The following is a 13,068-nucleotide window of genomic DNA, read 5'->3' on the forward strand; positions in this document are numbered from 1 at the left end:
TTAAGTTGCCTCAGTGAGGCAGAAACACAGCCATTCACCCTCACAGAGCTGTCCAGAATTGGTCTACAGCATCATGAGCTGTCTACAACCTTTCAGTAACCTCACAGCCCATTCAGTACGCGGGATCAGAGCATGTGCCAAACTTAGTCTCAGGAACCAGTGCTGGCTCACCAAGATCTTGCACTCAAAAACATAAACACTAAAACTAAGTTTACATTAGGTGCATTTGGGGTAGCAATCCTTTTAACACAGTTGGCTTAAAGGAGCAGGCCCTCTACACTGATAACAACTGGCAAAACAAGCTTAACATATGCTGTGCCCAGATAATGCAGGAGGTTCTGAAACTCCTGCAAATAAGAGAATTGGGCAAGAGTTAAAGGGATTTAAAGGTGTTGAACATACCATTGCCATCTGTACAGCAGGAGTAAAGGTTCTATAATCCAGTTTCTCAGTTGCCAAAAGGTCCAAGGCTGCCTCCTTTTAAAGAGGGTGAGGCCTCCGAATTCCTGTCTACCACCTGGCCCTTGTGCTTGGCAGCCTGAGGCTACACTTGTAATACCACTATCAGTATGGTTTGTTCATTCTCACTTTCACAGCCTGGTTCCATGACAATCAGTAATACTTTTGGATTAGGCAAAAGTTCCTTAAATAACATGTGCACAGTATTTTTCCACACTTCTTTTTACTGTAGTGCCCAATGAAAGAAGCCTCCTTCCAATCTCATAAAGTGTGCAGATTAAATTCTAGAAGAATAAAAACAGAAGTGGATCATTCTAACACTATGCTGTAGAAGGCAAACCTTCTGCTCTAAAGAGCACACATTTAGGGTAGAACTTGGGCATACATAGAGTTTCAGAGCAACGGCGGAAATAGAGGAAGGCAATGGAAAAAAAAATAAAACGGCAGCAGGGAAACTTAGTCTTTCTCCTTTCTCCAACTTTCTAAGTAAAGCATTTGGCTTAGCAATTCGTTTTCTTATCAGCCCTCACTATTTAACTTTAAATCTTAGCAGAGAAGAAAGGCTGGTGAAGTGAATAGAATTTGAGAAAAGAAAGGGAAAACATTGATTACCACCAGTTGCTGGATTTTCAGTTTTCTTCTTATAACCAAAGTTCATGCAGATCTAGCAAACAGCCTTCAGTTTAAAGTGGGAGTGGGGAAAATGACCAGGTGGCAGGAAAGAGAGGAAAGACAGCCTTTAAACTGTGGTGAGATTTACCTAAGAATGACCACTTTTACAAGGTATAGAGTCCATGAAAATGCAGCAAGTAAGCTGAGAGAGGTAACGCACACCTGTAATCCCAGCACTCTGGGACGCTAAGGCAAGAGGATCACTCATTGAGCTCAGGAGTTTGAAGCCAGCCTGAGCAAAAATAGAAAAATTAGCCAGGTGTTGTGGCAGGTGCCTGTAGTCCCAGCTACGTGGGAGGCTGAGGCAGGAGGATAGCTTGAGCCCAGGAGTTGAGGTTGCAGTGAGCTAGGCTGATGCTATAGCACTTTAGCGGGGGCAACAGAGTGAGACTCTGTCTCAAACAAACAAACAAAAAGAATAAAGGAAAAGGAAAAAAAAAAAAGAAAATGAAGCAAGTAGGTTGGTCCGAGTATCACAAAGTTGGAGAACCACACTTTTCCTGTTGATTCTACCTTTAACATTTTGGATCATTTGGGACAAAGAAATTGCTGTATCTTCCATGGAGATGCGGGAAGAAGGATGGGAGAGAAAAAAGGGATGCATATGTCTCAGTTTTAAAACTGGCATCTTACAAGGTTATTTGGTAAAGTAACGAGATGTCTGTAAAGTGGTCTGAATGCCCAGAAAACTAGTCGGAGGGAAAATAATAACAACAACATGAAATGAAAACACTGAGCATCAGAAAATTGATGTGAATAGGAATGAGTCACTAGAAATCAGCGACAACGATTGTCCAGGTGTGGGTACCCACCCCACATGCTGTGTGAGCCCTTTCATCCGGAATGAGCTCAGAGAATGGCCTGCTGAGGACAGAGATCTAGTGTGGGCTCTCATCAAACTACCCCCACACCCCAAATGAACCTTCAGCACAGATGCGGACAGGGACTAGAAGGGAGGAATAGTCGGGGTGTATATTCTAGTGTGCCTTTTAGCTCGAGTGAAAGACATTGAAACCAACAGAATGATATATAGGTTGAAGTAACATTTGACAATAACAAAAGAGTCACTGACCTATAAAAAGTCATTTAATGTACATTCCATATGGCCAATACAAGTTGGTTAGGTAATTAGCCCTTGAAGAATTCTTTTATAGTCATATAAAAATGCTTTGCCATGTTAAAAAAAAAGAAGTCTAGTCTAACAAAAACATATCCACCAATGGGCTTGCATTTTTTTTCCATTCTCAGTTTTGTTAATTAAAAATACATACATACGCGTCTCGGAGTATATTTCTGTCCATTAGCTAATCAGTTTTGGCAAGACACTGCACAGAGGTATACTGCCATTGCTGTCTGACATCAGGTTAGCTTTAAGCTTATTGGCTATTCCAACAACTGGAGGCAGCTTGGAACCCAGTCCCTGGAAAGCATTTGTGGGATTTACTGCCCGTTTCCCTGACCCTTTGTCGGTGGTGGTAAGCGGTCTGGGTACAGACTTGCTAATCCAAGGGTGTCTTAATGCTTGAGCTGGGGTCAGACGGGCAGAGGGGTCCCAGTGAAGACACTTTTTCAAAAACTCTATAAACAAGTAGTCATCACACCCTTTCAGTGCTGTCTCCCAGTCTTTGCTGCCTGGGGGACCTCGCTTTTTACCCCTTCGTGAGCGACCCCCCATTAGCACAATCCTCCCGTCTGCCTGAGTGGACAAAGAGCAATAGCGAGGGAGGCCCCTAGAGTTGATAAAGTACTTGGCACGTTTGGATTGCTCCAGGAGTTTGGCCGGGGGCATCCCTAACAGCTCCATCATGCAGGCCAACTGGTCTCCTTCATCCTCTCCAGGAAACAGAGGCTGTCCCGTTAAAAGTTCCGCAAGGATGCAGCCAAAACTCCATATGTCAATAGGGGTGCTGTAGCGGCTTCCTAAGATGATCTCAGGAGCTCTGTAGAACCGAGACTGGATATACGTGTAAAGCTTCTGGTACTCGAAACAGCTGGACCCAAAGTCAATGACCTTGGTTGCACTGCGCCCGTGGTGTTTCAGGAGAATGTTTTCTGGCTTCAGGTCACAGTGAATAATCTTATTTTTGTGGAGAGCATCCAAGGATTGCAAGATGGATTGAGCAAACTTGCGTACTAATTGTACGCTAAAACCTTGAAACTTGTTTTTTTTTATTAGCTCATAAAGGTCTATGCTTAGCAATTCAAAGGCCATGCAAACATGGTTCCGAAATGTGAAACTTTCCAACATGTGGATGACATTCATGCTACCAGTTTTATCCTGTTTTTTAAGATGCTCCAAAATCCGGATCTCCTCAGCTGCTTGACGATGGAAGCGCTTCTCATTTCGCACCATTTTTAGGGCCACGTACTGTCGAAGTTTGTGATCATAGACCTGGGCCACCTGCCCAAAACTCCCCTTGCCAATAATTTTCAGCACCTCATATCGATAAGCTAGATGGTCTCGAGGTACGTGAATGTAGGACCCATCTGAATCATCGTATCCCCCGTTATTGGGGCCACCAATAACTCCATGTCTTTTTTTGGCGTTTGGACCCACAAAGTAGATTTCTGGATAATTGATGATCTCCAGCTTCTCATAGGCAGTGAGGTGGTGTTTATACTGCTTCAGGGCTTGCTCTGGAGTCAGCGGTACCACTTTCGGTGCTTTGGATGAACTGTTGGATTTTACTGAACACAAGTTATCTAAACTTTTACCCTGACAAGCAACAGGAGAGCATTTTTCAGAATCGTTGGTAACATCTGACTGAAGAATATCAGATCTTTTGCTGCCAAATTCTTGAAACAGCTGCTCTACCTTCATCTCACCTCCATTCAGAAAGTGCTGAGTATGATCTCTTATTAACTGCTCTGTGGTGATCTATGAAAGAGAAAAATGAGTATCATGTTAAAGTCACTAAAAATATTAGAAAGATGAAAAGATTTTCCCTCCTCTGACTGAGCAATGGCTAAACACGTCCAGCCATGTTTATTGTAAGGTTGAAATGACCGAAAAGGGAGATAAGAAAAGCAAGAGTCTCAAGAAACTTGTGTTATATTAATCCTCAGACTCCCAGAGTATTAAAGCCACTCCAATCCCTCCCATATGCTCTGCCTTGCTCAAGACAAGATGGTCTTACCACTCACTCAGCATGCTAGATTCCTTCCTATAGGGATGTCCTTGTACCAAGATTCCTTTCACCCTTCCACCCCATCCCACCAGTCCACTCAAATCCTACATGCCTTCAAGGCCCAATTCAAGTACTCTCTCTTCCACTTACAGCTACTCTGGACCCATACTGATTAACCTCATATTTTAACTGCAGCTTTTGAATCTGTACCACATAACTGGCACTTGATTATATAGGATGTCCATACAGTTCATGTGCATTTTTTAAAATAGTTGCCTATTTTAAAGTGCACGCAAACTTTATGGATACCCTGCACACTGTCTTACACTGTTTACTAATTGTTTCAGGTTATCTTCCCAGATCTTAAGGACATATAGCACGACCAAAATAATGTACATTAAAGTGTTCTGTGGGCTGGGTGGTGGCTCCTGCCTGAAATCCTGGCGCTCTGGGAGGCCGAGGCAGGTGGATGGCTTGAGCTCAGGAGTTCTGGCTTGAGCTCAGGAGGCCCAGATAAGTTTGAGCAAGAGTGAGACCCCATCTCTACTAAAAATAGGAAAACTTGCTGGGCATCTTGGTAGACACCTATAGTCCCAGCTACTCAGGAGGCTGAGGCAAGGGGATTGCTTGAGCCCAAGAGTTCGAGGTTGCTGTGAGCTATGAGCTGTGATGATGCCATGGCACTCTACCCTGGGCAATAAAGTGAGACTCGGTCTCAAAAAATAAAAATAACAATAAAAAACAAAATGTTCTGTAAAGAATAAGGTACTATAAATGACAGAAGAATGATTTGAACCCATGTCTTCTGACTCCCAGTCCAGGGCTCTTCCCGTTACCAACACTCTGAGCACCACATTCTCCTAGTGCCTATGTGACTCTCTAATGGGGCTGAATGCTGACTACAGCCTGGAATCAACCAAGTATTTATCATCTACTCCCAGGTCCCATATAAATTATTGTAGCCTTCTAAGTCAGTTCATTGAATCACAACATTTCTAAGCCAGAGAGAATTCTTGAGATTATCTGGATCAATTTTTTAAGTATCTGACAAATAATAGTGAGAATCCAAGGCCTCTGGGGTGCTTATTGTAAAATTCTTCCCCATTAAAAGCCTCCAAGATAAAGGAGTATTATTCCTTATACTTAATTTTGCTTAACCTTTTCCTGGACGGAATAGAAACCCCCAGAACTCCTCTGAATTAAAATAAGATTATATGAATTGCAACATAATTCTTTGAGCTGGGCGCAGTGGCTCATGCCTGTAATCCTAGCACTTTGGGAAGCCAAGAAGGCAGGATTGCTTGGGGTTAGGAGTCCAAGATCAGCCTGAGCAAAACTGAGACCCCATCTCTACAAAAAATAGAAAACTAAGCTGGGCATGGTGGTGTGCACTTGGACCCTAAGCTACTCGGGAAGCTGAGACAGGAAGGTCATTGGATCCCAGGACTAAGAGGCTGGAGTGAGCTATAATGAGTCCAGATTTTTTTTTTTCCATTACAAATGAAAACTTTATTCCTGTTGCGTCTCTTGGGATTTTTAGTATGGATGAGAGATTTTTTTTCCTACTTATGTCATTAAGAATGGATTCCAGTGGACTCTAGCCAAAGAGACAGAGTAAGACCCTACCTCAAAAAGACAAGAAAACAAAACAAACAAAAAGAAAACCTCTTAAAATAAGATGGAGGAAAAGAAAAGCAGAACAAAATAATATTAAGAAAAAAAGAGGCTGCCTGGAAACTTGACACTCTGGGAGGCCAAGGCAGAAGGATTGCTTGACCTCTGGAGTTCAGACCAACCTGAGCAAGAGCAAGACCTCTCTATTAAAAACAGAAAAAAATTAACCAGGCTTATGGCACTTGTAGTCTAGCTACTCAGGAGGCTGAAGCAGGAGGATCACTTGAGCCCAGGAATTTGAGGCTTCTGTGAGCTTGGCTGAGGCCATGGCACTCCAGCTACCAAGTGGGTCTCAACCAAGTGCAACTCTGTCTCAAAAAAAAAAAAAAAAAAGTAACTGTGACATGATGAATGTGTTAACTGGTTTGACTATAGTAACTATCTCCCTTTGTACTGGTTTGACTATAGTTACTATCTCCCTTTGTAGTGGTTTTACTAAGGTTACTATCTCCCTTTGTATAGCAAAATATCATGTTGCATACTTTTTATATGTACAGTTTAAAAAATTATATTCAGAAGGGTTTACAAAGAAGAAAAATGCTAAGTATGTTGTTAAAAAATAAAAAAGTTCTGGATTCTTAAACATTTATTTTCCTCAATGTACCCTGAGAAATTGTAGCCCTTATCTGTTTGATAATTGCAGAGAGCCTCCAGTATCAGAGGCAGCTAATTTCAGAGGAGCTTCAAGCTAGTTATAATACAAAAAAGTGGTGACATCTTTAGAAAATAAATTTTAATACAACCTAAGCAAACCAAAACCTGTATTTATATATTACCAAAAACAAATGAAAAAACAATATTAAAAACTGAAAACATAAACAAAAAAAGACAAAAAGATTTTTAGATGTACATAACAAAAGTAGTCATCTGCATTCATCTTAGCCGATTTTCCTTAAAACTTTTACTACTTTACTTTAATGTACCTAAACATTTACTGCTCTAGTCTTTGGGACACAACCTAAAGAAAGATGAAGTCAGAAGGCCTGGGTTAGGGTCCTGGCTATACTAATCAAAAGCTGTAGCTCCCCAGGCAGGTAACTTTAAACTTTCTTAGGCCCGATTTCCTTACTTATAAAATGTGGATAATAATAGATAATAATATCTGCTTGAAGAATGATGTGTGAAACAAATTATAATTAATAATATATATAAACAATGCTTATAAACTACAAAACATTTTTACGACACTGGTTATGATTAGGCAAAATTCTCAGTATATTAAGTTTAAATTCCCGTATACCTTTCCCTGCTTCTTTTCCATTTATCTCCTCTCTGGCGGTTTACTCTGTATGTCTAGTCTGGTCTTCCTCCACTGAAGTCTGGCACTAAATATGCCTTCTACTCAGTGAAGACTCTAACAACAGGCCCTCCCTCTGGATGCACAGAAACACCTCACCCACCTTCTCCCCCACACAAAACCTGCTTTCCACTTGCTATACAATTTAATGTGTTACCTCTCCAGGGATATTTGAACTTTATCAGAAGATCAATGCCTTAACCCAAAGGAATGCCTCTCTAGGAACTGCAGTCATCAATGACAAGCTGGTAGGAAAGGGTATCTGTGGTCCAGGGTCCGTCCCTGGGAATCTCACCTACTCTGCCTACATGTAAGGCTGCGCTGGCTCTGGAGGTCTTCATTTCTGTTTGTGATAAAGACAGTGTCTCAGGCACAGAACATTAATAAGAACAGATACAACAGAAATTTAATTTCCACATGACTATTATAGTAAGGTTAAGATGCCACTTGGATTTCCTGACTCATGGTTTTTCCCTAAGTGAACCTAAATCTTTCTTCCTGCAAACTGGTCTTATTTTGCTCTTGGGAACTACACAGAAGTATCCAAATTTCATAGAAGAGCCTTCTGTTCTTTCTGCAGAAGAATGGACTAAAAAAAAAAAAATCACCTTCTGGATACCTAAAAGGGTCAGTCTTGCCCCCACCGACCTTTTGGATGTTCACATCCTCACTACATTCTCCTTACTTCCCCAACACATGTCAGGTCCCCTTACTATCCTGTTCACATTCTCAACACAGATTGTGCTTATGTCTTTCTTAAACTGTGGCTTCCAGAGCAGAATACGCTGTTTAGGTACAATCCACCATGCAGATAATTCTCCACTGAATCTGGAGAATTCCAGGAAGGAATTTTTCCACACAGGGAGGGGTTCTCTCCTTAGCTTTCTTTCTTTTCCTATAAATAACTCAAATACCCGCCTGAATCAACTATGTATCCAGTCTGCTGTGCTATAAATAAAACCCTTCTTTCCATTGTTCTAGAAAAATCTACAATGTTCACACATGTTGAAGTGTAACAGTTATAAAACATTATATATTTCTAGTCTAGGGTTACAATCACAATGACCAACCAATGTTTAAGATAGATTCTACCAAATATTTTGTTAACCATGTAATTATATCTAGAGAGTCAGTGTCAGAATTACCATGTTTTTTTTCCATAGGAATACTTCACACACACTGTTAATTTGAAGGGCTCACAGCATTTCAAACAGAATCTTCTATTGAATTAATTGAATCTTAAATATTTTAATTGACAAATTCAGAAGGAACATCCTTCTCACCAACATATAAAACCCTATCCTTTTCCCAGCTCCCAACCCTAAATCCCAGCAACATAAACCTTAACCCAATAAAAGACCATTTCTAGTTTACAATGAGAACATAAGAGCTTTCTGAATAAACAATGAAGTTAAAAGACTTTGTGGAAAGGGCAAGAGGGGATCTTGGATGGAGTCACTGCATAACTAACAGTAGTGGCAACAAGAGGTCAAAAAATATTTTTTCAGCAAAGTTTGCAAAGATACCATTAAATTAGAATTGAAAAGCTCTGCCTCTCAAAAACTGTTACTCTATACCATGCAGTAAGAAGTTCATTTTAATCCTGAAATTTACAATTTTCATGACCCATTGCAAGGTGTTAGCCAACTCTGAATCAAAGTAAAAATCAAAGCCAGATGTTAACACACCAGCCAAACTGCAAAAAGTTTCCCATAGAGATGTGCTGATTGACAGCAAAGAGCCAAGAAATCTGCTGGTCAACACAAGGGGTATATGGTTCTCAGAGGTTTTTATACATTAAAGAAACTTGCAAAGAATTGAAAAAACTCCACTACCCAGAAAGGAGATTAAAAATAGAATAACCAGCCTTATTTTTAGCCCAGGCTTTGTATATTATTAGCCTTGAAAGTGAAGAGGTTGAAAACAAGCAAAAAGTGATAAAAACTTGTGAAGGACTATGAAACATACATGTAATGTTTTTCTATATAGAAACAATTTCAGATATTAAGCACAGAAATGAGAAAGAAAAATATTACAGATCAGCCAATTCAAGCATCCAATTGTTCATTCGATGACAAATGCAGCAAATTTTAAAGTCACAGGACAGCTTCTCCTTGTCATGGAACTTGTCCAAACCCTGCTGTGCCTATTACTCTACGTATGCGGAGGGAATGTGAATTAATTTTATTATTATCTTAAGTAAAATTATGTCAAAAGCTAAGTGTCTGCAGTCCCCAAAATGATTAAATGCACCAAAACCGAAACTGCACTGTTTTATGATCTATAAAATGGTACTCTGGAGCACACTAATAAGCTAGGACTGCCTTTCTATCTCTAAGGAGGAAAAAATGTGCACATCTATGAATTCCCGGATGCTTTCTGTTCCTTGTTTTTATTAAAAGGAGCCTTTGCAATCCCCGTGCATATCATCATCCTCTATGAAAATAAGCATTATTTTCATAAAAGCATATTTTTATATATGTATATATACATAGCAAATATACATTTGCTATATATTTATCCCAGTGGAAAATGAAAGAAAACAGTGGGCTCCGGGCGGCTCCTGTGGCTCAAGGAGTAGGGTTGCCGGCCCCATATACGGAGGTGGTGGGTTCAAACCTGGCCCTGGCAAAAAAAAAAAAAAAAAGAAAAAGAAAACAGTGGGCTCCACATTAAATCATTCTGAAAAGCTAAATTTGGACCACAGAAATTGTTGTTCCAACATCAGAAGAAACCAAAAGGAAACTGAAGAGTGTGGGTTGTCAGTGATCCGTCCCTGTTCCTATACTACCTCTTTTCCAAGACAGAGTGCAAAGAATTACTTCTTTTACTTACGTTTAGTCTTCTGGGTAGAGATGGTTCAGAAGAATTGCAGGCTACATTTGAACAGGGTGGGCATTTGGTTTCATCTATCATCATGAAGGTATCATAGACACCATCCCCCAATCTAGTTGAAAGGATTATAGATAAAAATCTGTCAGTAACTGAAGAAAATAAATTTGTATTTCCAAAATATCCTGTGTTGTAAGTGCTTCATATCTGCTACAAGGAACTATAACAGAAATAAATGTCTACACTGCATTTTGGTATTCAATACAAACAACTGAGATATTTAGCAGAACAGACGAACTTTTCCTTTTTAAAAGAAAGAACAGGGCCAGGTGCAGTGGCTCATGCCTGTAATCCTAGTACTTTGAGAGGCTGAAGCAGGTGGACTGCTTGAGCTTAGGAGTTCCAGATCAGCCTGAGCAAGAGTGAGACACACTCTCTACTGAAAAAAAGAGTAAAGGCGAGACAAAAAACTAGCTGGGTGTAGTGGTGGTGCCTGTAGTCCCAGTTACTCAGGAGGCTGAGGCAAGAGGATTGATTGCTGAAGCCCAAGAGTTTGAGGTTGCTGTGAGCTATATGACACAAGGGCATTCTACCCAGGGCAACAGAGTCAGACTCTGTCAAAAAAAAGAAAGAAAGAAAGATAGATAGAATGATAGAAAGAAAGAAAGAGAGAGAGAGGAAGGGAGGGGCTGAATTTCTTGGTTTGTATTTTAAAATAGGTCTTACTTTCTGAATGCTGTTTAAAAAATAGGAACTATCAAATGCATCTCATCTAACTTACTACTTGAAAATGAAGGCTAGTTTGAATGTGAAGCGTAAAAACCAAAATAGGAAAAAATAACAAGAGGTTATTTGCTTTTTCAAAGTCAGAGATCTGGATTCCAATCTCAGCTCTAACACTGACTGTGCAACCTTCCCCTCTGAGCCTCCACATTTTAATGGGAAGAACAGCTTCAGTCTATACATTTCTAGGTCTTACAGGCAAGAAATAAAATGCCTTTTTAGGGCTGTCTTCTCTTTATTTATGTACTTAACCTACTTACATCTGCCTAATTTGTAGAAAAACACAATGACTACTATAGCAAACACTAAACAGATGCTCTAAATTTAAAAATGTACTTGCATTTATTTCATTTTCCTGTGGATGGTGGAGGCAAAATGCTAAATGATTGAGAGTTACTTCTCTATTATTTAACAGTGGGCTACACCACTGTAAGGGAACACAAAAGACAGATTTATTTAATCCACAAGATGGCCCTGAATAATGTATTTCATCTGCTCCCAAGATGAGTGGGTTTCCCGGTCACACACATCATCCGCATTTCATTGTATCATTTTACATGACACACTGTGAATATAACAGTAACCACGTTGCAGGGGGAAAATTTTTTTTAATGTCTTTTTAAAAATTTCCTGGAATATTTTACTCGCCTTTAAAGACTGGTTTGTTAAATTAATTTTAGAGTTTTCCTGATGGATATTTTATAGGAACACAAAAAGCAAAACAAGAAAAATCTACTACAGATATTTTTGGAACGTTCTCTTTTTAAAAAACATGTTCACATTCTTACAGAATAATTAGAATTATTTTTAACTGGGAACTGCTTCACCAACAAGAAACCAAATATTCCGGATATAACTGACCCTTTGCCACAGCTTGATAAAACAAACGGGACAAGTGTCCACGTCCACAGAGAAACAGGCACAGAAGACCAGCAAGATTTCCTAACAGACAGAGAAAATGAACAACAGGAAGCCTCCATGCAAATAAAGCGGGGGTCGGGGGAGGGCGCTTCTATTTAGGTGTAAAATAAATGGTAGGTGCGGAATCTCTCAAGATAGGATTCGGAGAAAGCCCCACCCAGTACAGTTCCAAACCTACACATCAGAAGGCAGACCGCACTCCCCACAGCAAAGCCCCGAAAGTTCAGCCTCTAAGCAACAGGGCTTCTTTCATAGATACTGCTCCCCGGCTTCCTCAGTTTGTTAAAAAGTCCTAGTTTTCAGAGTCCCTTACCACGTACTGCCGATCTAAGGCATTAGAGATAATCCAAGAATGGAAACTCTGCTTCTTCTAACTCGCCTCTAGCCTCTTCCCCAGTTCGCAGTGGGAGGAGGCGCTGATGGGGTGGGGGGGCCGGTCCCCGGGAGGGCGTCAGACCCCTTCCCTCGTTCCTCCTGCTGGGGACTTGCTCAGCCGCGGGCTTCCCCGCCCCCCGGCCTCGCCTGCCAGCTCCAGCAGCTCACTTGGGCGCCCCCAGCCCGTTACCCGTGGCGCCGTTACCTCCGCTGCTGGGGCGGGAGCCCGGCCCCGGGTGGCCCCACATCCTTCCGCCCAGGCCCGCGAGCGGTGCCCCCCATTAGCTAGCTCGGGACCCCGCGGGGGGAGGGGCGGCGGTTGGAGGGTCCGGGGGGGTGCGTCCACCTGCGCGGTGACTGCAGACTCCAAGGCGTGATCTTCCCCGGGGACTCCGAGCCAGACACTGCGCTCGAGCGCCTCAGCTCGCGACTGGCCCCGGCCAGCAGGGGGAAAGGCGAAGCGGCGCGGGTGGGAGGGGGAGCTGTCTGGTCGCCTGGCAACCGCGGCACGCCCCGGGAAACGCCTCTTTGCTACTGCGCGCTGACGCACAGGGGCGGAGCCAGAGGCCCAGCCCTTCGTCCAGGGGTCCCCGCGCTCCCCTCCAGCTAGAGGACAGGGTCCTGTCGCGGGCTCGGGAGGGGGAGGCGAAGGGCTCACGGCTTAAGCGACAGGGTTTTCTTGGAGGCGACTTGGGGACAGAGCACAAGTCCGAGAGAGAGAGGAGAAAAGACCCTGGTGGTGGGTGGGGGAAGGTAGCAATAAGCGTGTAACGTGTGTCCCCGAAGTGCGGCCCGCCCCTCCCTCTCCAGCGTCTTTTAAGTAGCATGTTGCACTCCTGAGTTCTAAACCCTTCCCCTTCAATATGAATTTAAAATTAATTTTAAAATACGTATAATGCTTTAGTCTTTCCTTCTGCGGAGCAGCCC

The 13,068-nt window shown here is 42.0% G+C and overlaps 1 protein-coding gene across 1 annotated transcript; it reads right to left on the bottom strand.

Moving 5' to 3' along the window:
• Positions 1–2,199: 2,199 nt before the first annotated feature.
• On the bottom strand, positions 2,200–12,582 carry DYRK3 (dual specificity tyrosine phosphorylation regulated kinase 3). The gene is made up of 3 exons (XM_053607860.1): positions 12,347–12,582; positions 10,066–10,177; positions 2,200–4,009 (listed from the first exon to the last, which is right to left on the bottom strand). Exons 1-3 carry the CDS (start codon positions 12,421–12,423, stop codon positions 2,432–2,434), a joined length of 1,767 nt encoding a protein of 588 aa, XP_053463835.1. The 5' UTR covers positions 12,424–12,582; the 3' UTR covers positions 2,200–2,431.
• Positions 12,583–13,068: the final 486 nt, after the last annotated feature.

The sequence above is a fragment of the Nycticebus coucang genome, chromosome 10, assembly GCF_027406575.1.
Source record: "Nycticebus coucang isolate mNycCou1 chromosome 10, mNycCou1.pri, whole genome shotgun sequence".
NCBI classification, from domain to species: Eukaryota; Metazoa; Chordata; class Mammalia; order Primates; family Lorisidae; genus Nycticebus; species Nycticebus coucang.

Coding starts and splice junctions, on each gene's coding strand:
- DYRK3 (XM_053607860.1), bottom strand. CDS start 12,423: ATGGGGGGCACCGCTCGCGGGCCTGGGCGGAAGGATGTGGGGCCACCC. Junction 10,178..12,346: donor CTCCCGCCCCAGCAGCGGAG/GTAACGGCGCCA, acceptor CCTTTCAACTAG/ATTGGGGGATGGTGTCTATG. Junction 4,010..10,065: donor CTCTACCCAGAAGACTAAAC/GTAAGTAAAAGA, acceptor TCTCTTTCATAG/ATCACCACAGAGCAGTTAAT.